Here is a 27,592-nt window from a genome sequence, read left to right as displayed (position 1 = left end):
TGTGTATATATATATATATATATATATTTGTAAGTAGTTTTCGCAACTTTATATTTTCCGACGCTACTCTATCTCTTTCTCTTCCTCTTCAATTTTCCCCCCTCTCGTTCTTCCTCTGTTTACTACTACGTATCTCTTTACCCCTCTCGTTCTTCCTGTTACTACTACATATCTCCTTTCCCCCCCCCCCTCGTACTTCCTCTCTTCCTCTCCTTGCTCACCTATTCTTCTACTTCCTCCCTTTGTTTCTCCCTCTACCACTCTCTCTCTCTTCCCCTTACACCGGCATGGTCACATGCTTCCGGTCAATAATCCTTTTCTTCCTTGGCTATCGCCGAGCAAACACGCGAACTTACTTCGTCCCCACTTTCAAGTTCGTGCCTCACAGCGTTCATACACATAATTTTTCCCGTCTGGCCATATAGCCTTTTCTGTTTGTTTTCCTGTCTTGTTTTTTGTCCGCCACTACATTCCTCCATGACAAGGTTTAATTTGTGTATACAAATTTAATTTGCAGTCCATGGGAAGAGCCGTTTTAGCGATGCGTCCTGCCCAGCTCTTCGAAACGCCGGTGTTAAAACGGGGGTAGCTGATGAAGAAGAATGTTCTCTATGTGGCTTGTGTGTTTTCTCGTCTACGTTTTGTTTGCAATGTCCTGTACCCAGATATGCACCTATACATACAGGTGGATGTCGGTATGCACATACCTGTACGTATATATGCATATACTCATTTACTATTTGTTTTTATATATATATATATATATATATACACACATACATATGGTTAAAGCATACAAATCTCAGCCCAATTCACTGAATTAGCAATAGGCAGCATAATTCACTATTGCATGCAGCAGTTAGTTTGTACTGGCGAGTTCTATTTCAATTGTGTGGAAATCACAAGTGGTAGACTGCTACTATTCTATCTAGAGGGGATAGGAAGAAAGATTTATTTCACAATAATGCAATAGAAACCATAGAAAAGCACTAGCAATTTGGAATGCCAAAGTTCATGAAGGGAAAAGTAGATGAAGGTGGGAGAAAGTTACCTATCCTTTCTTCTAAAAAAAAAAGTTAATGAAATTTTGTTGAAGTGTTTCTTTTTTTTAAAATAAAAATTGTCGCTAAGATCATGATTTACATCATTTCTCTGTATTAGTTATTTATAGTCTGTGACATCATTGAGGCCTATTTTGTGTTTTACTCAGCTTTTACTGCTAGCTTAAAGCCATTATATTGTTGAATGAAGCTTTTTGAGATCCTTCTTTTGCACCATTATTTTTCTCTCCCCTCCAGATCAAAAGTTATGGAAAGAAATGAAGAAAAGCACTAAGTTGAAGATCTTGTTTTGGATCCAAGAAGAAACAAACGACAAGGAAATGTTTCTTACACTCCCAAGAAGAAGCATAAGATTGTGGATGATCAATTTCTGGAGTTTTTGGAGTTTCGTGAAAACAAATTGACCTTGGAGCCTTACCAATGAGAAGCTGGGTATTCTCTCTGTACAAGCCAAATTTCGTCATGAACATTTTGTGCTGCACAGTAATAAGAGATTTTGGCAAATGATGAAGAATGCAGATGCCATGAACCGTACTGTGAATGTCATGAGGTCATCTTTTCTCCACTGCATCATTCTGATTTGAAGCTGACTGAGCTCATATGGGCCACTGTCAAGGGATAAGTGGGAAGACAGTACACCACAAACACCACTTTCGAGCAAGTGCTGGCACAACTGTATACATCATTTCAGAATCTGGAGAACAAAGCAGTCCAAGGATGCATTAAGAAAGTTAATTCTCATCTTAATAAGCTTTATGAGCATATTAGAGCCATTGAAGATTAAGTCAGTGATGGTGAAAGTGATACTTCAGGCAGTAGTGATGAAGATAACCTCAATAAATGATAAAATACACTACTAATGATTCTGGTTTCTTTTTCTTTTCCCTCAAAATCAAAAAAAAACATTCATAACTTTTGAACCAGAATTGCAAAACTACTGAACTATAGTTTATTCTACTCATCAAAGCTATATTTATCTCAATAACATCAAAGCATTGTGTTACAAAAACAGCTTCAATGGTGTCGCAGACTGTTAAAAAAATTTTTTTTTTTAATTTTCATTTAACAAGGAAACTTCATAAAACATTTTAATGTAAAAATATTAATTTGTTGGATTAAACATATTGAAGCATTTTACATTTACTGTGGAAAATGTTTTTGAATCATCATTAATAATCATTGATCTAGCAGTCATAGAATTATCTTGAACGTGAGAAGGGGCTGAGCTCCTTTCGAGTTTTGGATGGTTTGATTGGGCTGGCACACTGGAAGGCTGTGCCAAGATCCAGTTTGATTTGGCATGGTTATCTACAGCTGCATGCCCTTCCTAATGCCAACCACTCTGAGAGTGTAATGGGTGCTTTTACGTGCCACAACTGCTCGGCTTGATAGATCGTCTTCTCAAGCACAACATAATGCCAAAGGTCTTGGTTATTGTGCATTATTTACATTCAATGGATGTTTGTCCTCATCTTGTTTGTTGTTAACACAATGTTTTGGCTGATATACCCTCCAGCCTTCCACATGTGTCTTGGGGAAATTTCGAACCTGGGTTCTCACTCCTAAGGTATTTTTCGATATTATTATTGTTCAGGTCACTGCTTGGAATTGAACTTGGAATCTTGGGGTTAGTAGCCCGCGCTCTAACCATTATGCCATTATACCTGTGGGCATAGTGGTTAAGAGCACAGGCTATTAACCCCAAGATTCCGAGTTCGATTCCAAGCAGTGACCTGAACAATAATAATGATAACATCGAAAAATACCTTAGGAATGAGAACCCAGGTTCAAAATTTCCCCAAGACACCTGAAGTAGGATGGAGGGTATATCAGCCAAAACATTAACAACAAACAAGATGAGGACAAATATCTGTTCAATGTAAATAATGCACACAATTCCTCATGTCTTAAATATAGAACTGTCTTGGTCACTGTTATAGAACTTGGGTCCTTATTGGTTTAAGTATTTAGATATATTAAATACCATGTGTTCAGTTTGCATTTGAAATTCAAGCTGAAAATTCTGTTTACTTCCAAATCTTGGGCTTCATGGAAGCAATGACCAAGACCTTTGGCATTATGCCGTGTTTGAGAAGAAGACCCATCAAGCCAAGCAAAATCGCAGTTGTGGCAGATACCAATATACCAGTGTCACACAAATGAGACCCATGCCAGTGGCACGTAAAAGCACCCATTATACTCTCGGAGTGGTTGGCATTTGGAAGGGCATCCAGCTAGAGAACAATGCCAAATCAGACTGGATCCTGGCGCAGCCTTCCAGTGTGCCAACGCAGTCAAACCATCCAGCCCATGCCAGCATGGGCAATGGACGTAAAATGATGAACTGACCCCAGTACCTACTGTTTTGAAGCCTGGTACATACTCTATCGGTCACTTCTGCTGAACTGCTAAGTTGCAGGGATGTAAACACACCAACACTGGTTGTGAAGCAGTGGTGGGGGACAAACAAAGACAAATATATATATATATATATATATATATATATATATATATATATCACATCCTGATTTGGAGTACTCGATTCATGGATTTCTTACTCTACTCTTGGATTACGTCACCTTTGAAGTCCTTTGGAGTATGTCGTTTCTGCACCTTTGATTTTATATATAAATATATATATACATACACACACACATATGCATGCACAATAGGTTTCACTTAGTTTCTGTCTACCAAATTCACTCACAAGGATTTGGTCAGTCTGAGGCTTTAGTGGAAGATGGAACCATGTGGTTGGGAAGCAAACTAAACACGCAGCCAGAAAGAAAGTAAAAAAAAAAAATTTTTAAGGAATCATGAGAAAAGCTAAATTCATGACTTACCTTCCATACCCCAATGGTATACAGCTGTATCTGTAACCAGTGCAACTGTGTTGACTGAAATCCATTTCCAGAAGGTAACATCTTCAGTCATAGTATGTGCCTTCATTTTGCTTTTCATTTCAATATTGAAAATCTGTAAAGTTTTGCCAGCTGAAAATTGAAAGAAAACAATTGAGTACAACAGTTTTAATACAAGGTGACTTTCTAATAATTATTTAGAAAACTAATGGAGTTATCAAAGAAAAAGTAATATCTTTAGCTATTTTATGTATACCTCTGTCATTATTACAATCCACAATGGAAATCATAATTATTTCAAAAGCAAGCACTATTCATAAATAATGCCCATTTTTCAGGCAAATAAAATAAGGAATGGAGCTTGCCATTTAAGCATTTTCTTTCTCACTTTGTAAAGTGGTTGGCATTAGGAAGGGCATCCAGCCATAAAAAAAAAAAATCATGTCAAAACAATGAAGTTTTGTACAGCCCTCTGGCTTGCCAGCTCCTGTCAAACTATTCAACCCATGCAAGCATGAAAGACAGACATTAAATAATGATGATGATTTGGACTTTGGATGATAAAAAGTATTCTTTAAAATATTCCTAGTTTTATACATTTCATTTGAGGAAGTAGTAAACATTAATTACTAAATCAAAGATGATTACTTCAGATTGTTCATCATTTAACACGTTTTCCATGATGGCATGGGTTAGACAGTTTGACAAGAGCTGGTGAGGCAGAGGACTGTCATGCTCTGTTGTCTGTCTTGGTATGATTTCTATGGCTGGATACCTTTCTAATGGCAGCCACTTTACAGAGTGCAGTAGGTGCTTTTTTTTTTTTGTGGCACCAGCACTGGCAGGGTCACCGAGCAACTTGCAAGTCAAAGTCCCATTGACTGGAAGGAAGTAGTATTGAGGGAAGTGGCTTTGTGCTAGTTGATGAGAGATTAAAAGAATAATAGAGAGATAGAGATAGGTGTCTTGCTGTAGCTCCATACTCCAACAAGGATATGCCAGTTAGAGAAGAAGGGAGAAAAAGAAACTTAGAAAGATACAGGTAGAGAATGAGAAAGATGGTGGATATGTCAGGAAATACCCTCAAAGTATGGGGGTGAATGTGTGTGAATATAGGTGAAGTGATACAGAGATTGGACTGAGTGAATGGGCAGAGGAGACAGATGAAATAGTTTCATAAGAATGTGAGGAGAGATGATTAGCTGACATACAGGTGACTGTAGTAGTTGATGGTGAGAGACACAGGAGTGGTTCAGACGTGGTTATGTTAGATATGTTAGGGCAGTGAGAGTAATAACAAATAAGTGAGATGTTAAGGATAGAGTATAGCAGAGGGGAAATAGCATGACTTGAGGAGAATGATGCTGAGGTGGGGGAAGAAAGAGATAGGTAACAAAAGGAGGGGATGTAGTATGTGCCTATTCTTCTCTCAGGTGATTATGGTAGCCAAATAAATATCCGACAGAAAAGTGATGAGTGTTAGAGAAAGAAATGTGTGAGTGTGTAAGCTTGACCGGGGGGAGGGGGGGGGAGAATAGAGGTGGAACAATCCAATACTACTCTCCGTAACAAGCAAAGCTTGTGCTGAGCCTGCCAATGTCAAGGTCAGATCTATAATTAACATCCTACAAACCATATTTGTACATCCCTTTGATTAGCAAGCATTTTCAAAGAATACTTAGGAATTATTAGTGGGACATGAAAATTCGCAAATACATAGAAGAAAAAAAAAAATTGAATAGTTACTTAGAGGTTTCATTTTTTTACCAAATTAATCCATGCTACTGACACATACACAAAAGGGTATCCAATTTAAAATATTTGAATGCTTTCATTTTAGTATATTCAGGTGAGCTTTTATTTTTTATAACACAGATACTTAAGTCATCCAAGTTAGACTTTATGAATTAGCCAACTATAATTGATGGAATTGTAATTTACAATGGAAAGAGATATAATATGATCAATTATCTATTTTACATCCTTAATCCAGATAAATTACTTAACACCATCAGTGATGAATAAATATGAATATTCCTACATAACTGAAATGAAGATAAACATAGGTGGTGAATTAGCAGAGTCACTAGTTGGTTTTTATTTTGGCACCTTGTATTCTGAGTTTTAACCTCACTGAAGCTAACTTAGCCTTCTGGAGTAAATAAAGTAGTGGAGTGGAAGAAATGTTAAAGCATCAAGCAAGATGTCTTCTATATTTGTTCCAGCTCTTTGTATTCAGAATTCAAATCTTGCTGAAGTCTTAACTGGTAGACCTAATCAGATGCTCAGATTAGCACCTTTACCTGACCCTTGTGTACCTTCAGTCGAGTCCACTTTGTTGCAAGCATTTGAGTAAGGTCTCCAGTTTGAGGATAACTCATCCTCCTTCCTACCAGTTTCGGAGGTCTTGTTAAGAATCAAGTGAAGTAACCTTCCTGCCTGAGAAATTAAAAAAATAATGCTCCTGTTTATCTTGAATTCATTGAGGGGGGAAAAAAAAGTCCATTCCAAATTTATGTGAGAAATAATTATTTATCAATAAGATCTGTCTAAGCTCCTTTTCAATTTCCTTTCTCTTAAGGAAATTGAAACTTAGTAAAGAGAAAGGTATTATACAAATAACTCATGACAGCTTTAAAGTTGAAAAACAATCAAAGAACAGGTCATGAAATCGAAACATCCTTTCCCTTAATAGATTATATAATGTACTATAAATAAGACAATGTGTTTATGTAGGGGTAGAGGTGGAAATAAGCAATGTCAATTTTTTAATGTCAATAGTCTAACCTTAACCCATTTTTGCCATGATTTTCTAAGATTGGATTAAAAGATTAATATTTTTCACTTCAGCGTCAGAACAACAAAATAATCTATATATAATCCAAGTTATTCATATATTTCCAACATTTTAATTGGATTACCTCTTCAGTCATTTAACCGATTTCAATTTATTATTTGTCTTCAGATGATGAGTGAAAACACTAAATAAAAAATGAGGAGAGATAAATATCCCAAAAGATATTCACATAATGTAGTCAATATAGAATATTTCAGTTAACTAGAAATTGTCACTGAAAAAAATATTTCCATGGTTGTTTCATAATTGCTGAGGTGTAATACTGTCTTGTTTTTAAACTAGTTTAAAGTCAGGTTTTCAAAATAAATACTTTTACTTATATCTCTCCTCCTGCAGTGTGGTTAAAAGAACCAGTCTTAAATTTTTGTAACTCAAAAATTATGTCAATGAGTCATTGTTGTCTCATCATCCTTGGGAGGAAAGAAAAACAAAAACATTCATGTTTTTCTTAAGCTTCAGCAATACAGGTCAAATGAAATAACTACTACTAAAAGCCGAAATCTAGTTATTGATTTATAAAAAAAATAACAATTCTCTCATTAGCAAAAAGACTGAAGTTTACAAAACCAGATATGTTTCTCCCTGGTTTAACATCCATTTTCACATTGTAGCATGGAGTGGAAGTTTTTATACAAGGTTATTTCTCTTTAGCTCTGTACTGTTATAACTGTAGGGGATTAACTAAGAAATAGACAAATATAACATTATGTAACACGATTTTCAAACCTAAAGAATCCCTCTCAACACATGGCTGTGATGCTCCCTGACTCCTCTTGCTTATGATCAGAGATGCACACAATGTCAACCACTAAGAGACATGCTCAAGTGGTTATGGTCAAACAACTGTATTAAGTAGAATATTTGCTATAACAATAATTCTGCTTCAGTAACTCAGTGCTGAATATGCCTGAAATGTTATGGAAAATAGGTCAGTTTCAAAACATTGTCCCTCTTTTTGCTAAGTTGGTAACAGTAATAGTGACAGTGGTCATGGCTTAGTGGGTGATCAGCAAGAAAAGCCCATTGAAAGAAAGTGTTAGAGAGATAGACAGAGAGAGTTGGTTGGAGTGATGATGACAAAACAGAAACAAGTGAATTGAACTGATAGTGATCATCATAATAGAGGTGATGGTAAGCAAGTGGTGGTTGGAATACAGAAAATAGTTTACATGGTTACATATATTCAGTGTTTCCATTAACAAATTCTATAATGTTGGGGTTAAAAACTAAGTACTAACAAACAAATATAGGAAAACCTCAAGGCAGACATTCATTTAACCATGAAATACACAAATCTTCCTAAAATTACACTATATCAATCTAATAAGAAGGGCACATTGAATAATACAACAGTGTGCCAATGCAATCATCTCATAGCATATAGTCTAGTTTAACAACCAGTTTTGCAGCCCTCAAGTTTATACAGCTATATTAACTTTTCATAATAGATGTGAAACGTTCACATTTCAGACAGTATTACACCTCACTAATTATAAAACAACCTATGAGCTTCTATCCAAGACTGCTCTAAATATTACTTGTACCCTAAATAAAATTTTACTACTCAATCTTTGCATCAATTTGATATTTTCATCATCATCATTTTCATGCTTGCAATAAGTCAGATGGAATTCAAAGAGGAAGATTTTCTGCAACCAGATGTTCTTACTGTCACCAACCCTCATATATTTTGAAGCAATTCAATATTTCTCGAGGACTAGACATTGATTGTTTGATAGTATTTAGAACTATCATGCAATGTCAAGACAAGGAGGAATACACACACACGTGACAGGCTTCTTTCAATTTCTGCCAACAAATTCCACTCACAAAGCTTTGGTCAGTCCAGGGCTATAGTAAAAGACACTTGTCCAAGGTGCCACACAGGGGGACTGAACATGAAACCACAGGGTTGGGAAGTGAACCCAAAACCATGAGGTTGCTGGGTAACATCTAATACCAACATAATCACTACATACCTGAATATGGTTGTTACTTGCCTTTTCATACCTAGAGTTTCTAAAAGTAATGAAGTTTTCAATTTTAATCATTTCAGGGTTCTATAATCAAATCCATGTTGCAGCAATTGCATTACTTAGGTGAGATATTCTGCATACCAATGCTTCGCTGCCAGTACATGCCAAAACGTAGCAGTTATATTCCTCTCCACTCTCAATCACACTCTAAAGGTTTAAAAAGGTCAGTAGATGACTTGTTCGGGATACACTATTCTAAAGGGATTAAGGAAGATGAGATGTGCTATAACTTGAACATTTGGTTGAGATTCCATTTAGTGTTCTTGAAATTGGACTCATGTGGTCTGAACTAAATAGAAACAACAGAGGTCCACAAGAAATTTCACTGTATTTTTCATGCTCACGTGGTTTACATTAAATATATGCAAAGACCTTTTGGGTGAAGTCATTAGCGGCTTCAGGTTAGGATTCTAAGAAACAAACCAATCTAGAAAAGGATTTGGAAGCTTAAGGGTCCTCTGAATAGTCAGAGATTTAGAGATATCCTAATTGAAGCATTTGATGAGTAGGAGGAAGATTTACAAACATGTAACAGAGGACAAATGGAAGTTCCTATGGGACAACTTACTGAGGGCTACAGACCAAATTTGTGGTTGGTGCAAAACCCCAACCAGACCAAGGGTGGGGTGGTGGAACAGAATAGTAGAGGGCCATTAGAGTGAAGAAACAGGATTGGAAGAGTGGTGGTAACCAAGAAATATATCAGTAGCTAGAACAGAAACTAGGAGAGGTATATTTAGCTAGGAGAGAAGCAGACAGAAGAAGTTTGCCAATGTTCTACAGCATGACGACCAGGGGATTGAGGTGTTTTGGCTTGCAAAGCGATACGTCAGAGAAACATCATGATGTTGTAGGAGAGAAGTATGTTCACAAGGATGACAGTCCACTTAAAGAAAGAGGCTGGGAAGCACCACTATCAAAGGCTGCTAAATGTAGAAAATGCATGGGAGAAAGAGACTGTCTAATGTGAACCCGACAGAGGGATCAGCTATCTGAATCAGCAGTAGCTTGGTAGATAAAGCAGTTAAGGATATGAAGACAGAAAGTCCTTGGTCCATCAGGAATCACCACCGAGATGCTTAGAATATCTGGTGGAGTGGAATATGGCCTTGATACCAGTATAGTTAATCAGGTTGTCCATGAGGGAATCATACCTGATGATTGATGTAGCATTATAGTCAACTGCTATAAAGGTAAAGATAACACCTTAGATAGAAATAATTGCAGAGGTATCAAATTACTGGACCAGGCGATGAAAGTTAGGGTCATGGCTCAATTAATAAGAGAGTTAGCCTAGATGCGATAGCTTGGTTTTGTGCCCGAGAGAAGCACTACTTATACTATCTTCATGGTAAGGCAACTACAAGAGAAGCATTAAGCCAAAAAATAAACCTCTATTTGACTTTTATCAATGTGGAGGAAGCCTTTGACAGGATCTCCACCACTCCTTTATCTGGTGGTCAATGCAGAATCTAGGGATAGATGTGTGGTTGGTGAGAGCTATACAAGCCATGTACAGGAATGTTGTCAGTAAGGTGAAAGTTAGCAATAAGTATAGCAATGAATTTAGTGTAGGAGTTTACCAAGAATAGGCTCTCAATCTCCTCTTGTTTATCATTGTCTTCCAGGCCATAACAGAGGAATTTAAGACTGGCTGCCCTTGGGAGCTCCTTTATGCTGAAGAGCTTGTTCTTAAAGCAGAAACACTAGAGAAGAAATTTCAGATGTGGAAGCAAGATTTGGAATCAAAGGACCTCAGAGTTAATTTAGCTAAGACCAAAGTCCAAGTAAATAGAACAGACAAATCCCTTCAGAAAGATGGCTTTGGTCGATATGTGGAAAAGATGCAAGTAGAAATTCAGTAAGGTTTACCCAGTACAAGCTATGGACACATATGAGGTATAGCATCATCCCAGGAAGGTTAACAGAGAAAGTAGCTTTTGTGTCAGATGTAAAAGTGCAATAAACATTAAGAATGTACAGAAAATAGACTTTCTTGAATGTCTGGGGAGATCCTTAGAAGTAGATAGCTTCCTAGGCAATCAAGTTAGTAGTGGAGGAGGATGCTATAGAAGTGTAGTTGGTAGAATAAGAACAAGTTCAGAGAGCCAATACCTTTGTTAGTAACAAAGGTGTTCTCCCTCAGAGTGAAAGACAGATTGTATGATGCTGTGAACAAACTATGCTACATGGTGAAACATAGGCTGCAATTACAGAGGACATGTGAAAACTCGAAAAGAACAAATCCAGCATGCTCTGCTGGATGGATAATGTCAGTGTGATATACAACTGAGTGCAAATGATTTAAGAGAAAAATTGGGTAGAAGAGGCATTAGATGTAGTGTGCAAGACAGAGGCTTGCACTGGTATTGTCATGTGATGCTTATAGATGAAGACTTCAGCATAAAGAAATGCTGATCACATATTGTGGAAGGAACCTGTGGAAGGAGTAGGCCCAGGAAGATGTGGGACGGAGTGGTGAGAAATGATTTCAGATGTTGAGCTTCAGAGTAGATGACGAGTCCGCTGCCCTAACCACTGGGCCATTGCACCTCCACAGAAGGGAGTTATAGGGCTGGAGGGAACAAAGCAAAATTCAGCATTTTAACTCACACTATGTCATATTTGCATGGATCAGACCGAGTTCACAGATTTTCAATGGCTTGATGCCTATCCTGTTGCCAACCCTTACCCATTTTGAAGTAATGTAATATTTCTTAAAGGACAGAAATGTTCTCACAGAATATTGGGAAATAACACTGCTTGTATGACAGTAACAGTCATTTTACAACTATCATGCAATGTCAAGATGAGGAGACACAAACGTACATACACACACACAAATGTATATATACTTATGACAAGCTTCTTTCAGTTTCTGTCCACCAAATCCACCTACAAAGCTTTGGATGGCCCAGAGCTACAGTAGAAGACACTTGCCAAGGTGCCACTCAGGGAACTGAACTCAGAACCACATGGTTGGGAAGTAAACTTCTTATCACACAGCCACACCTACATCTATGTAAAAATTATTAGAGTTAATATTTGTTGCAATATATAATACTTGTGATACAAGTGGTCAGCAATCTGGTAGGTCGATACAGAACTGCATCAGGTTTGATGTTAAAAATGAAAGAATGGTGGAGATACATACCTACTACAACAAACAATTTGTTTATTGCTTTACACCAACTATTCTCCTGTTTTCTTTCCATAGGTATTTGCCTCATCATTTGCACACCACAAACTTCTAACCATTTACTTCTTAAAACGCCAAAACCCAACAACCCTAGCTGTCCCATAAAATTTTTAAATACCATGACCAACTTTTGTCCTCTTTGGTAACAGTCTCATACATCCATGACTTTGCCTCAGCAACTCTCACCCACCAGTTCCATTTTATATCATCATCACTTAATGTCCTTTTTCCATGCTGGCATGGGTTACACAGTTTGACAGGGGCTGACCAAGCATAAGACAGCACCATGCTACACTATACTTCTCTGCTTCAAACTTGTCATTACTTATAATTGCTTCTTCAGTGAATTGAATAAGCTATTGGTATGAGGATGGGTCACGAAAACACTGACATATTTGATCATCTAGAAAACTAGATATTCATCAGGTTCACTCTAGAGCTAAATAAAATGTTATATCGACAGCACTGGTGTCACGTCTCATACTTGTGAGCAACTCAATTCTCTTCCCTCACTAATTCTTTAACACCTGCTTTGGATTTCCATTCCACCGTCTCTGACATTTCCACAAATTTTTATATTGAAATATGTTTCAATTGCACACACATCAGCTCTATGATCCATCATTTACAAACTTATTCCCAACCATCTTAATTTCTCTGTCCTACCTCACCAGTACCACAACTATTTGAAAGAGAGAGAGAGAGAGAGAGAGAAAGAGAGAGAGAGAGAGAGAAAGAGAGAGAGAGAGAGATAGAGAGAGAAAAAGAGAAAGAAAGAGAGATGCAGCTATAAGAGCAAAAATTCCCGCTGTAAGTCACTGGTTTGTTCCACATTTGTATATAAAGACAAGATACTGACCTTTTAATGCAATAACTTTACTTGCTGGGTTCATGATGGCAGAGTCAGCGGAGATAGGCCGGCGAATTGGGTTGGTGGCATCATTTAAATCAATAATGACAACCTGAGCAGTTTCTCCAACCTTTTCTCTTATACATATGTATTTATCTGATTCCATAGTAAGGGTACTAAACCCAATATTGGAGGCATTAATGCCAACATTTTGGAGCTGAAAGAAAGGAAAAAAAATAATAATGACATGGAAAAACAAAATAAAGATGAAATAGTATCAAAACATTTCTGAAAGCAATTCCCTTTATAGGGGAGTTTCTATAATGTTGCTCAATCTGCTAGAGAGAGTAGCTAAATCTCCCTTAAATCATGTCCTATCAATCTTAGGAAGAGGCATATTAGATAGCATCATCTTGAGTGCACTGCACTTAATAAAAAAAATTTAAAAAAGGATGGTCATCACAGGAATGATTGACTAATAATCAAACTGATCAGAGTTGACTGTGCGCTAAGCAATTTGATTTATAATTAGTTTTAAATCAAAGTACATTTTTCTCTAAATTATTACATTTTTTATTGCATAGTCTATCAAACACAATTAGATTATTTTAGAATGTAGTTTGAAAATTGAAAGTAATTTAATTTCATTTGACAAACTGCTTAACACCAGCCTTCACTACTCAAACATCTGTGAAGCTTCCCTCTTTATCAATAAGACAAAATATGAAATTTGCATACATATACTGTAAAAACCCATGTAATTGGTACATCTGTGTAATTTACTCAGGTGATTTTCAGGATAAAATTTGTTAGGAAAAAAAAAAAAGCTCCTACTCATGTAAAATCCGCACTTAAAAAGTTTTCAGAATTGACGATATAGCCAGGGGAAAAAAAATTTTCAAGTTAGTCATGTTTAACATAAATTCACTTTTGATTAGATTTTATTAAATTTTCATTAAATATAAATAATTTCTGTTTAACAGGTATCATATTGAAAGCTATTAAATTACAAAGTTACTTTATTTTACATTTCTTGCCCACAAGAGATTATGTCCGATCTTTAGTATACTGCTGTATGTCTTCTTAAATCATGATTACAGGAAAAGTTGTTGAGAATTACCAACAAAAACAAAGCTGATAAATACACACAAGTGTTGCAAATTAAGTTTAATTACCAATAAACATCAGCTTGGATGACACTTTACTCAACTGACAGAGGAAGGAGACCGATCAAGCTGATTATGTAAACAGAATTCTTTTCTGCTCATTCTTGTTGGAACCTTCAACACGAAATTTTAATCTCTTTCACACTTATAAAATGTTAAGCAAACTTATAATTTATCATTACTATTATTGTCAGTATGGGCAGAACTTATGAATTGTTTACTGCGAAGGAGACATTAAATATGTGCTCCACTGCGATAGGTAGAAATTCCAAGCAATATAAAATATGGTTGGGACTGTGTTTGCCAGCATGAACATCAGACTTCAAAAACTAGTTAGCCATTTAATGGTTTTAGTAAATTTATACAGAAGTAAGCATTAAACTGTCCAGCATAGATAAAAGTCAACTTCATTATGCATATTTAAGCCATTATTTTTTCTGTAAAAACCTATTGTGACATTAAATGAGTCAATTTCCGGTACAAATGTTTGTTTTGTCCATCTTTTTTCAACAAAATTTCAAAAAATTCTGGAAACAATCTACTCATGTAATTTATGCACCTACTAAAGTTTACTTTTATTTTTGCGAAAAAAGTGCGTAAATTACATGGGTTTTTACAGTACTTTTTGTTGGCTATGATGCCAGAAGAGTTTAAAATATTTTAAAATCCATCTTAATTGGAAACCTGTCAATTTGTCAGCTCTCTATTCAATCCTCACAGTATCCAATCTTAGGGGAGCTGCCCACATCTCATGAGAAACACTGTGTGAAAGAGTGATGGCTCAAATGCTCAGAAATAATACTCAAATTAACAACACAATATCAAATTGTATTACATAATGCTGCCTCAGAGATACAAGTCAACAGTAGCAAAACTTCGATTTCTCAAGGATCAGCTTGACAAACCATATCAATTAAGATGGTTCCTCTATCAAATCATTTTACTTTCAAAGTGTTCCATTGCAATACTATTTTTAAGCTAGATGCTAAACATTAGTCATTGCAGAATCCTCTACATGGTTGCATAAAGTGCTAGAAGTAGAAACAATCTCCAAACTACATCTAATTGTCTTAAAAAAAAAAATATAACATAAAAAGAGAGAGAATACATTTATGATGTAGCTCTGCATATGTAGAAATATGCAATGATCAAGGATGTAAATTTCTGATCATAGGTCTGTTCAAACAGGGCTGACTTAGGGTTAAATATCAGCATTAATCAACATAATTGATATTCAGATCAAATGTTATCAAAGCTAAAAGAATTAAATGCCTACCATATTGTGTCTAATGAACAGCTTCATGTGGAACTAATAATGCTATAGCACTGATAAGAATCCACATGTTTAGCTACTTTCCTGACAGAGTAGTTAATTAGAAAAACAAAAACAGACTAACAGCTGTTCTACATGTAAATTGAAAAAATATATATATTGACAAAAGATTTTGTTCTTTGATAGAACAAGGAATTATATATTTCCTCACTAAAATAAACTTGATTAAAATTGGTTGTATAGAAAAAAGAATGTTAGTATGATTAAACAACAGGAACAAAAAAAAAAAGAATTGCTGAAACAGCTATATCTTTTTTTTTTTCTTTTTTTTCAGCAGTTTCCGGCCGAAATATTCTTGTAGCTTAGTTAAAAACCCAAGGTAAATAAAATTATTTTGTAATTTCTGGGAAATTGTGAAGTACAACCAATTTTGCTGACTAATAATGTAGAGGGCTGAGAGAGTCTCTCCATTGCAATTTAAACTGCTAGAATAGCCTAAGCTTTCAAATAACATCTTTTAAAGAGTTAAAAAAAAAAAAAAAAGTAGGCTATTGCAAATTGGGTACATTTTACTTGAAAGAAAAAGGGATGGTTACAACTGAAATGAATTTTGATCATAGATCTGCTTCAAAGATTAATGACCATTTGCAAAATCATTCCATAAAAACTGACATTTCAAGAACAAAAGCAATTCAAATTATCTATTACCCACCCAATAACTTTTTAGGTGCCATTGTGTAGCTTGTTTGCATCTAATGCAATGATATTTGTCCATATGTGATTGTACATTTACATAAATGAACTTGGAAGTACATACATTGAAAAAAGTATAAGCAACAGAAGAAATTCATGGTAAAAATGTAATTTTAAACTATCAAATCATTTTTATTATTTTAGGACCTGTTTATCAATATCGATAGAAGTTGGATATATTTACAATACAGTACTTCACCATGCATTACATGCTTGCATTTTATCTGTGAGGTTACCAAATGTTTTCTGATCTCACTTCAAGCTACATCCACAATAGAGCATTCTCCTTGTATTTTTTTTATAGGATCGTATTAATGCAACTGTCTGTTTTGTTTATATCAACCAAACCTAATGTCAAGTCCACTATATAAGTTATTGCACATGCAAGAAACCATATTCCTCCCAAACAGCTGCAGATTCACTATTCGTAGTATGATATTCAACATCACAAACATCTTAGAAATATCTCTCTTAAAAGGAAACCGCCCCCACCTACTAGATGTTTGTTTACATGATTAGCAATTTACTAAAACGCACTCCTCACTATAATCATTTGGCTATTTTTACTTCCAGTACAAACTAATACAAAATTTAACAATTTAGTAACTTCCACTAGGCCAACCAAGCAATACAAGGCCTAGAATTTATAGATACTTCTGCTGTAAGCTATTACAATACTTATAAAATTTTGGCTCCAGTCAGTTTGCTCAAAATTTGTGCAGGTATCTATTATTTGCACCAACTCAATATTGAATCTTTGCCTTTCTTGCATACTCATTAAGACAATTTCCTTGAAGCCTTTATGGGCCTGAGACTATCTAGTACTTTAGTAATTTGGTTAAGCTTTCTAATAGACAATCTCAGGTGTACTTTTTCAAATTCCAAGAACTCACTGAATCTATAATACAATCCATGTCATCAGAAGATAAAAGTTGTAATGGGTTGAGGGAGCTTATCATCATTGTTTAACACCCACTTTCCATGCCGGCATAGGTGTGATGGTTTGACAGGAGGCAAAAGACTGCACCAGACTTCTGTTTTGGCATGGCTTTTTTATGGCTGGATGCCCTTGGTAGCACCAACCACCCAGCAGAGTGGGCCGAGTGCTTTTCACATGGCACAAGCACAAGTGAGGTCAGTTTCGGCATGGTTTTTACAGCTGGATACCCTGCCAAACACCAAGCACTTTACAGTGTGGACTGGATGTTTTTTACATGGCACCAGCACTGGCAGGGTCATCAAGTAACTTGCAAGACAAAGACCTGTTAAGAGGGGAGGGGGCACTGGTGGCTAATCAATGAAGGAACTCCTATGCGGTCATTTAACCTGCTAAAAATAGTATTCAATTGTCCACAAATGACAGTCAGCCATCATAGAAAATGATGTGCTGGACATAATCCTGGGTTCTGTGAACACGAGTAAAAGACTGGTCACAACTGACATGCATTTGATCATCGGTCTGTTCCATCAGAACTGACCTGGGAATATGTCTGTGGTGACCTGGAAAACTATTATGAACTGAACAGAGAAGATAGACAACCACTACAATTCCCTTAATTTCAACCCTATTTCTAATCCTACCAAATGGCCAAGCAGTTTTTAAAGAGTAGCCCTCTATACCTAGTTTTCTCACTGAACTTAAATTTCTGTACTTGAGATTCTATTAAACAAGCTTTAGACGAATATCATGTCTGTTTTCCATGCTGAGTTGTGGTTTGCTGGGTCCCTCATATAACATATCACCACTTGTTTCAATCCTGTGTCATCTAATTTGTGAGGCCCAAAGATCCTTCTTCACTCTATCTCATAGCTAAGAAATCATTAATAGAAGTAACAGCAGTTTGCAAAATGATAAACTTGTTTCAATAGAAATATATATCATCTGCAGTTCCACATACTGGTATAAAATCTATATCCATAAGTAACAGTCATATTTGGTGAGATTTACTTGGAAATGAGTCTGGAGTTACTTTGTTGGTATATAATTAAATCTTAGTTATTATTTTGTGAAACGCTCTGAGTTTTAGAAATGTAATTCACTATATAAGCTTCTAAGTACCATAAAATATGCCTTTTGGAATAAATCATTATGTCTTAAGTCATTCTAACAACATAACCTACCCCACTATCTTGCCAGCTGTGCAACTATCTGTTATTACAACAGCAAAGCTAGTAGCAGAAGAATGCTAAACAGCCTTAGAAAAATACTGCAGTTCACTGTAGACACACTACAAATACAATATTGATTTACAAATTATTTCTGCTCGAGAATAAAATAACTGTACTCAAGAACAGTTTTGTATGAGTGTCAGGACATGGATTTGTTATAAACCAATAATACAACATCAACTGTTTTTAACATATAATGATATGAAAAAGACTGATAACACACAGAACCTGAAAGTAGTGTTGTTTTATTATTGATTGTTGCACTTCGGACATTTCAATTTGACATTGTCAGGCTTTCTATGAAGCTAATTATGAAAATTTGCTAAAAAGAAGGCATGGGATTCACAGGACTTTACTAGATTTATAACAAAAAATGTAAATTTTGGAAAACTAGCTAGAAGGTAAGAATATCTAAATATTTCTATGGTCTGTTTTATAGAACGTATAATTAACATTCTAAAATTGGACCAATCTTTGACATTTGAAAAATATATAGAATTTTAATTTTCATAAACTAATTTAAGCATCTATTTTCTTCCTAAAATTATACAAGTAAAATAGTTTTTCCTTAGTTTATAATGTGATCAACTCATAATACATGACATTTCTTTTAGCCATCCTTTTTAGCATAAAATATTAAGCTGATCAATTTATAAGATTGCCTTTATGTTTGCGTTACCAATCAAACATCGTATAGTATTCTTGCATATTTAAATTAAAACCATTAGTAGGGAAAGTAAAATTTTGTATCAATCAACACCATTTTCTTTTGTTCATGGAAAATATTAAAATGAGATATGAATGTCAGCAGTTGGAAAATGTATAAACTTGGCAATTTCTTAATGTATGTAAAAAAAAAAAAAATTTTTTAATGACAAAGCAAGTATTTTATAAGATTAATTAATTTACCAGCATCCATAAATCACTATATGGGTGGTGACTAACCTTAAAATCTGTTTTGTAAAAGGTTTCATTCTGCTACCTTAGCTAACTCTTATCAATAAGATAGCAAATTTGAGAAAGAGCAGTTAAAAAATAAAAGTTGAGTAATTCAAGAGTTGGGGCTTACAAATCCTAAATTTTCTTATTCTCAAAATACAAACTGGTTCCAACAGTGCCTGAATTTGCAGAACCAACTAACTGACCACTTCCATCAACGTCAAAGCTAATGAATTCTACTAAAGTTACACGATTATATTTACCATATCCTCAAGGTCATTTTTGAAATTTAAAATTTTATAAAGATTATATTTCTAAAACCTCTCTCTTCTTAGGCAGTACAAGATATAGGAATTATATTTGTGAATATGAAGCATAAAAAGAAAAAACCTTAGGTCAATAACAACCATGAATGCAACAAGCAACTGGTTAGCCTACCTTTCCAAGCAAACTGATTACAAAATGTGGATAAGTAACACCAAAGATGAAATGATTTGGAGACATTTAGTGAAGTTAGACATTCTTTTCCATAAATAAATATTGAGAATGCTCTCTTCTGAGATACATAAATATCTTTTACCAATGACAATATTTTCAACACTATCTGAAATTGTTGCTAAGAGAAAGCATAAATCTATTGCCTCCGGATGAAAAATCCTATCTCAACACGAATTGTCCTTACCAGCTCAATCCAGTGGGATTAGTAGCACTAACATACATTCATTAACATACATTATCTTTCATACCAAACAAGAAAAATCTTTGACCACATTCTCCCAGCAGACCAACTTGCCAAATCCTTTACTCCAAAATACCATTAAATTCACAAAAATAAGACAGCATTTCAGTAGTAGTTATGAAATAATGCAATACACACACGCACAACCAAAAAAAAAACATGGAATTATATAACTGTATGACCAAATCCCACCAAAAAGGCTCTTGTGAAACACTAACCCTGTCCTTACTATATAGACCATCAAATACACTATCACATTTCAGAAACATGATCATACTGTTCCTACTAAAGCTTTTTACAAATTATGCAAAATGTTATCCCAAAAGAAGTGAAGCTTTCCTTTCGGTTGTACCAAATCTACTAATGCACATAAAATGCCCAGGACCTATCTTCTGGAATCTCATTAATATTTTGTTCCAACCATTATACACACCCACACATATAGCATATTTGCAGTCTTTTATATTTACATCGTGTTCATCACTAATAATTTTTCTGCTCGATATACCTTTATCAATGAAGGCCACTACCATTTCCTCCATTGAGAATCTGGTGACATTTGACAGCATGTGAATTAAATAGAACAATTACTTTATGAAAAAGCTTTTTGTGTGTGTGTGTGCGCACGCGCATGTACACACACCAGTTATATAATCAGCTATTACGTGTATTATACAAAAATTATCAATTGGTTCTGACTTGATGAATTGTTACCCAGCTTTAGGTTTTGTAAGCATTCTTCAAAAATTCTATTTACCAAAGATTAAATGTTTACGAAACCACATTAAAGGTCAAATGTAAATAACTTTACACCGAAATATCTATAGTAAACCTTCAAACAGTAATAAGAATTGTACCAAAGCTAATTTTAAATTTCCATAAGTAAACTACACAATTTCAATTTACTCAGATTAAATTAAATCTAATCTCCATGAAGTTTTTTTAATTTGTTATTTAAAAAAAAAAATTGTTAGCAAGTAGTACAAGTGGCAAAATTTGTTGGGCTATCAGCACTGTCCTCATCAAGAAATTCAATTAACAATAAATGACCCAGTTCATTTAAAGAAGTGACACAACAAGGCAGAATTTTCCACTTTAGGAGAAAGCAATAAATAAAATACAAATAGTTTTCCAGAAGACAGCAATTCCAAGTTCAGCGGTTATCTTGGAATGTGGGTGGTGGTAATAACTTGTTATCGACTGGTAAATCTATTTGCTTAATGTGGCAAAGACTTTGGTGAGCTCCAACACAAGATGTTCCTCTAGAACAAGTAGTGCACAAAAGAAATATGCAGTGGAATTAGATCCAAACAACACAAAGCATTTCTGGCAGCTTACTTTTCTCAAATGGTTACTAGAAGACAAATGAAAGTCTTCATAGACACTGGTCACTGAAGCTAAACTGACAGTGTATCTAATTGAAATTTTTGTAGAGATAATGGGGAGGGGGGGGGGGGGCTTAGTATTTTCTCAACCAGCACTTATTCCAAATTGCTTGCAGAAATTTATTTCATGAAATTAAACCTTTCTCTGAGGTAGTTCATCCTAAATATCAGCTGTTTTATCCATTGCCCCATTCTAAAAAGAATCTTTAAACCTTTCTATCTTTCATTATACATCTCAGCTTTTGTACTTTAGACTATATTTGCTAGATTTTTTCTTAAATCAGGTTTCAGTTTTGAACAGTGTTCATACCTCAGCAACCATATTTTTTAAATGATTTATTCTTCCCTATTTTTCAGTCAAAAAACAGTATGTTGACAAAGAAACTCACCTTACCAGCAACATCTATATTTTATTTTTCCTTTTATGATATGCTCTTTCGAATGAAATACATCTGTGACCATATCAAATGTAGTGAAGTATAACACATGCACTAGACAATGTGTAACCAGAGTAAAAGTTTGAGTAGATAGACTTTCTAATACCAAGCAACTTATAGATTCAAAGCAACCCCAAATCAAGAACTAGTTTTAAGAGTACTTATCTGCTATTATCCATAAATACTATTTTCTACAAATAGGTAGGTGCAGGTATGGTAGTGTGGTTAAGAAGCTTGCTTCCCAACCATGTTATCTTGGGTTCAGCCTCTGCATGGAACCTTGGGCAAGTGTCTTCTGCTATGGTCCTGGGCTGACCAAAGCCTTTTGTGTAGATTTGGTAAATGAGAATTGAAAGAAGCTCATTTTGTGTGTGAATGTATATCCTTGTCTAGACATCATAGTTGCATGAGATCACTGTCATACAATCAGGGTTGTTTGTTTTCACCCTTCCAGGATAAATGTCTAGCTATGGGGGAAATATTACCTTGCTTGGAAACAGATGAGGGCTGGTGACAGGAAGGGAATCCAGTCATAGAAAATCTGCCTCAATAAATTCTGTCTGATCCAAGCATGAGGTTGAATGTGGTGTTCTTTAAAACATCTCCATTTATGAATGTTGACGTTCTTCAATAGAACAGCAGCCTCATAACCACTTTCAATTCTAAGCTTAACCTTTAGTATTGATCATTCATATTAGATCTGAAATGTCTGATAGTATTGCAGAGCTGAAAAATAAAGCAAAAACCAGATCTGCAATATTACAATTAGATCAAAAATATCCGAGAAGAAATTAATCAAAATAGAATATAGTCCTGATAAAAAAATAAAAATAAAAAGCTGTGTATCTCAAGATTAATTTACCCAACATGTCACCCTTTGTTCTTTTTTATGGCAGGGTATGAGCTAAGATTTGGCTGCTATTTCTAATAGGTCGTGTTACCTTGTAAAGCCTCAGTCATTGATTTGTTCTTTCTGCATTGAGGGTGAAAAACTTAAAACCCAATTCCATATACTGGCACATACAATATACTACTTGTATAATGCTTTTCAATATCTGTGTTACTGTCACCAGACAATCCATATCGTCATTGTCATTTTTAGCATCCATTTTCCATGCTGGCATGGGTTAGACAAATTGACAGGAGCTGGTCAGCTGGAGAGCTACCCAAGCTCTATTTTGTCTGTTTTGGTATGATTTCTACAGCTGGATGCCCTTCCTGATGCCAACAACTTTACAGAGTGTATTGGATGCTTTTAACATGGTGCTGGCACAGGTGCTTTTATGTGGTAAAATTGTTTAAGGAAATGGTGAATAAATACTGAATAAGAATTGCAATATAACATATAATTATTTCAAGCCACTACTAAATATATACAGAACATGACACTAGACCTACACCAAAAAGTTGATAAATTTTTGAAAAATCTGTAAACAATGGAAGAAAAACTGAAGTCTTTTATTAAAAGGCTACCAGCACTAACATTTTCAAGTACTGATAATTACATGAAGAAAATGTTTAACTTAATAACATTTAGGCAAATTAAAGGATTTATTTTTATTTAAATAAAGATTTAATGAAATGATATTTAAAAGTCAATTCACTTGGAAAATGACAGCTTTGATAAACATTCAAAAAGCATTGCCCTTCAGCATTTAAAGCAGCAACAATCAAAAACTGAAGGCTGATTAAGTAATGCATACAAATATTCAAAACATTATTGCTGAATGAAATAACAAAAATAGATAAGAAAAAAACAAAATCAAAATGGCAATTATACATGGTTCCAATAAAAAAAACATCTTCAAATTTATAATCCTCAATTTAAAAGTAACATTCCATTTATTTGTTCAGTCTTAAGATACTAATAGTGGCTGTCATCTCCGATGGGTATTCATGCAGCAACTTATTTATTATTCAGCTATCTATAATTATATTATCTACTGCACTCTTCTTTATGGCAACAGTATATAATTTTAGGGAAATTTGTTTTTCCTGGCATGTCAAATGATCACAGAGAGCTTCCCCCTTTAAGATACTAGTTTCATCATAATAAAATAAATGCATCTTTTTATTCATAAAAGATCAATTTGAGCTAGAATTGAAACGTTTTGTTTAGTCAATAATTCACATTTAATATTAAGCTGATGAAAATGGCAAATCTTGAAACCATAGTTCTAATGAAGCTAGAAAGCTTAATTTTAATGCATCTTATAATAATATGCACTGCTCATAGCATAAGTTTATATTGCATGTGCAAATTCTGATTTTTCAATCACATTACAACATTATAATCATTATACTATCAAGAGCTTTGTTGTATGTTATTGTGAGAAGTCCCAGATTTCTAATTCTCATTTGGAACCACATTCTTTATGCAATTAAAGCCTTTGGGAAATATGAATGCCCTGAACATTCATTTTTGTCTCTAAAAATATGAAACATTTAAATTAAACACTTATTCTTAGCAATAAGATATGAAACTACAATACTACAGTCCTCTGCTCTACCAACTAAGTTATTGCAAGTTGAACTGAATCATTTTGAGTAATGGGAAAATGCTCTATGGTATTTCTTCTGGCTCTTTGTATTCAGAGTTAATCTTGACAAGGTCAACGTTGCCTTTCATTCTTCCAGTGTTGATAAAATAGAGCATCAGTCATGTACTGGAGTCAATGGTATCAACTAATCCCCTTCTGAGAAAATTGATAGCTTTAGGCCTAAATTAGAAACCATTCGTATTTGTAATAAGGCAAGCATTTAATTTTGTCAAATTCTACAAGAATTCACTAAGTTTGCTCATTCCATTAAGATAATAAATGCAATGTTCTTTGATTCTCAACTGCGTACCATCATTTAATGCCCACTTTTCCGTGCTTGCAAGAGTTAGAATTTGTTGAGGTAGATTTTCTATAGCTGGATGCTCTTCCATGTAATCAATCTTCATCAGTTTTCAAACGAGGTAATATATTCTCACAGTAAGACACGATTCCACAAAAGACTGGAAATAAAACCTCATATCATGAGAATACTCATTTACGACCATCACATTATGTCTAGACAAGAGTACATACAACAACATATGACAGGCTGCTTGCAGTTTGTCTACCAAATCCATTCATAAGGATTTGATTGGCCCTGGAGCTATAGTAAAAGACATATGCCCGAAGTGCAGCGTAGTGAGACTGAACCCAAGACTACATGGTTGAAATGCAAGTTTAAACTACACAACCACACACGTGTTCTCTACAAATTTAGGGTCTCGTGTCAATGCATAGAATATTCATTTGCAGTAATAATGAAAATCTAAACATTATGAAATAAAGCCGATTAGTTAAAAGTAGAAGATCAAGCCTATACATGCTGAATAATGTTCAATTGCTGCCATAATACACAAGCACCTCCCACCATCACACACAAAATCTTTTGATATATTTCTCTTAATAGGTACAGGAATGGCTGTGTGGATTAAAGAGGTTCATTTTGCAACCACTTGATTTCAAGTATGATTTCTGCATGGCAGCTTGGGCAAATGTCCCCATATAGCTTTGGGCTGATGAATGTCTTATGAATAATTTGGTAGATGGAAAACTATGGAAGCCCACTGAACATGTGTATATGTCTGTGTTTGTGCATCTATATCTATTTGCCTTCACATTGACATCACTTGACGAGCAGTGACGTTTTATGTCCCATACAAACAATATGTCCAACATCTAGGGGTTTAGTATGTAAAAGTAATAAAGAGCCTATTTGAAAGCAAAGAATGGTATCAGGAAGGCCATCTGGCAGCAGAAAACTACCTCAAAAAGTCTCATCCAACTAAAACCAATCCAGAAAAAACAAAAATCGATGATGATGATTAACACTAAATCTTAAGTGCACTCTGTAGCACTTCATTTTATTTTAGCTTATTACTATCCAAGTAGCAACTTAGAAGTACTACTCGCAGCTGCTTTCGTCTCTAGTTTCTACAAACGAATGCACCATACGTACATTTATTAATTTGGACTGTTTTTATCATCTAGAGGAACAAAGTAAGTTTTAGACTTTTAAGCTCTTTGTTCTACACTATCAATGGGATAGATTATGGCTTGCTACACAATTTTTTTTTCTTTTTAAAATGACAAATAAAAGCAGAAACCAATTGAATTAGTGGTTAAAGAACCAAATCAGTTTCATAACCTTGAGATCAATAAACCATCAATGCAATTATATTTGTTAAATTTCAAATAAAAGACTTTATTATATATATTAAGTAGAAACATACATAAACAAGATACATAAAAGAATGAGAAAGTCGTGTCAAAAGCAAATCTATTTGGAGCCAATTGTCAGCATAGAAGTGTTAAGCAAAGATAATATATTACTCACAAATATTGATTTTAATATTAATAACATCTGGCTATATAATTCTGTTGAAAGAGAACCAATAGAAACTTTTGAAATCTGAATTACAATTGGGGAAAAATGTTAGTACTATTAAATAATATCAGATTTAACATTTAGCTCCAAGCTCTTGACAATTCACAAAATAGTATCACAACTCTCTGTTCATAATATATGACGTAGATATCATTGACTGATGCCAAAACAGTTGAATTCAAAAACAAGACAATTTCTGTTTTTCTTTCAGTTTCATCTCTACTTTTGTTGTTACTCATTATTCAAAGATGTTTGAAAAGTAAAAATGATTGAGTTTATTTATAGAATATAGGTTTAGAATATCAGATTTCTAAGTTGAGAAAAATTTACGTCAGTAAAATACAATTTTCTTTTTTTTTAAATGAATAATTCATTCCAATCCATTCTCCTCAGTGTATATGATAAAAAAATTACAGTGTATAATAAAGGATTCATTTCTTGTTTTCAAAGCTGGCTTTGATGTAGCTAAGAGATCCATATAGTCACAAATAATCACATCTGTTTATTGCTTGTTTGCACTATCAAGCTATATGGCTATGAGACAGAAAATGAGTGGTGACTTGCACAAGCTTGAAGTATCTTACTACTGCTATCACTGAATCTTTTGTGTTCATGCTTTGGATTGTATCACACTCCAAAAATGGCACCTCTGTTAGTTTTTAGTTGTGCAATCCATCTTCCTGAGAGGAAACTCAACCTCTCTAGAGATGGTGTAAATGATGAGGTGAACAACTGAAAATTCAGATTACTACGAAGAAGTGGGATCTTGAAGTAATAACTGGTTTTTGCATATATGACATATGTTGGGATTATAACTGGGTGATCTAATGCATAAAACATCTGAGACTGCCAGGTGAAACTGACTTTTGTACATGACATGGATTTACAAGTTGAACTGGTTCAACTGGTCCCAGGTCACCACTGATACAGTAAATACAGTGTATATGGCCCAAACTTTGTTTTTACTATTTTATCCAGTCAGGTCACTCGCTCAATGCTCCAGCTTTCTGAAAAGCACTTTTCAGCTACAGTATGAGTTTGACTGCATTTGTAAAGTACCAAAACAATTTGGTGCAATTTGGACTATGTGGCTTAGAATTAGTTAAGTAAAGCAACTAGGTACAAATTAAGAGAAAAAAATTGTTATTTAAGTACGACATAATTTTGACAAGTTGATATAGAGATTTAAACCTAATTTTGCAAACCTGTAAGACACGTTGAAAGTAATCTGAACACTAATAGTGACATTAACTATCAAAAGCAAAGACAAATAAGAACTTGCATTTGCAAGGAAATATTCCATTTCACTTTATTAAAATCATTAAATCTTTCGATACTTCAGGTTGCTCAGTATGCTAACAGTAACAGACAAATCACATCTTAAAGAAAGGACATTAAAGTGATCCTACAAACCACTAAAATTGATGACACGGTCATGGTTG

The 27,592-nt window shown here is 34.6% G+C and overlaps 1 protein-coding gene across 4 annotated transcripts in view; it reads right to left on the bottom strand.

The window, feature by feature from the left end:
• LOC106873753 (clathrin heavy chain 1) overlaps nucleotides 1-27,592 on the bottom strand; it is a 101,895-nt gene that overhangs the window by 63,053 nt on the left and 11,250 nt on the right. For all 4 annotated transcript variants that reach the window (XM_089354018.1, XM_089354017.1, XM_089354020.1 and 1 more), the window contains exons 2-3: nucleotides 12,874-13,081; nucleotides 3,905-4,054 (exon numbers count right to left, since the gene is read on the bottom strand). In XM_089354018.1, coding sequence (XP_089210144.1) covers nucleotides 3,905-4,054; nucleotides 12,874-13,081 — 358 coding nt within the window. The remainder of the gene's footprint in view (nucleotides 1-3,904; nucleotides 4,055-12,873; nucleotides 13,082-27,592) is intronic.

This window comes from Octopus bimaculoides, chromosome 6, assembly GCF_046866305.1.
Source record: "Octopus bimaculoides isolate indiv1 chromosome 6, ASM4686630v1, whole genome shotgun sequence".
Taxonomy (NCBI): Eukaryota; Metazoa; Mollusca; class Cephalopoda; order Octopoda; family Octopodidae; genus Octopus; species Octopus bimaculoides.
Note: the sequence above shows the minus strand (reverse complement) of the source record. Positions and strands in the feature narration are given on the sequence as shown.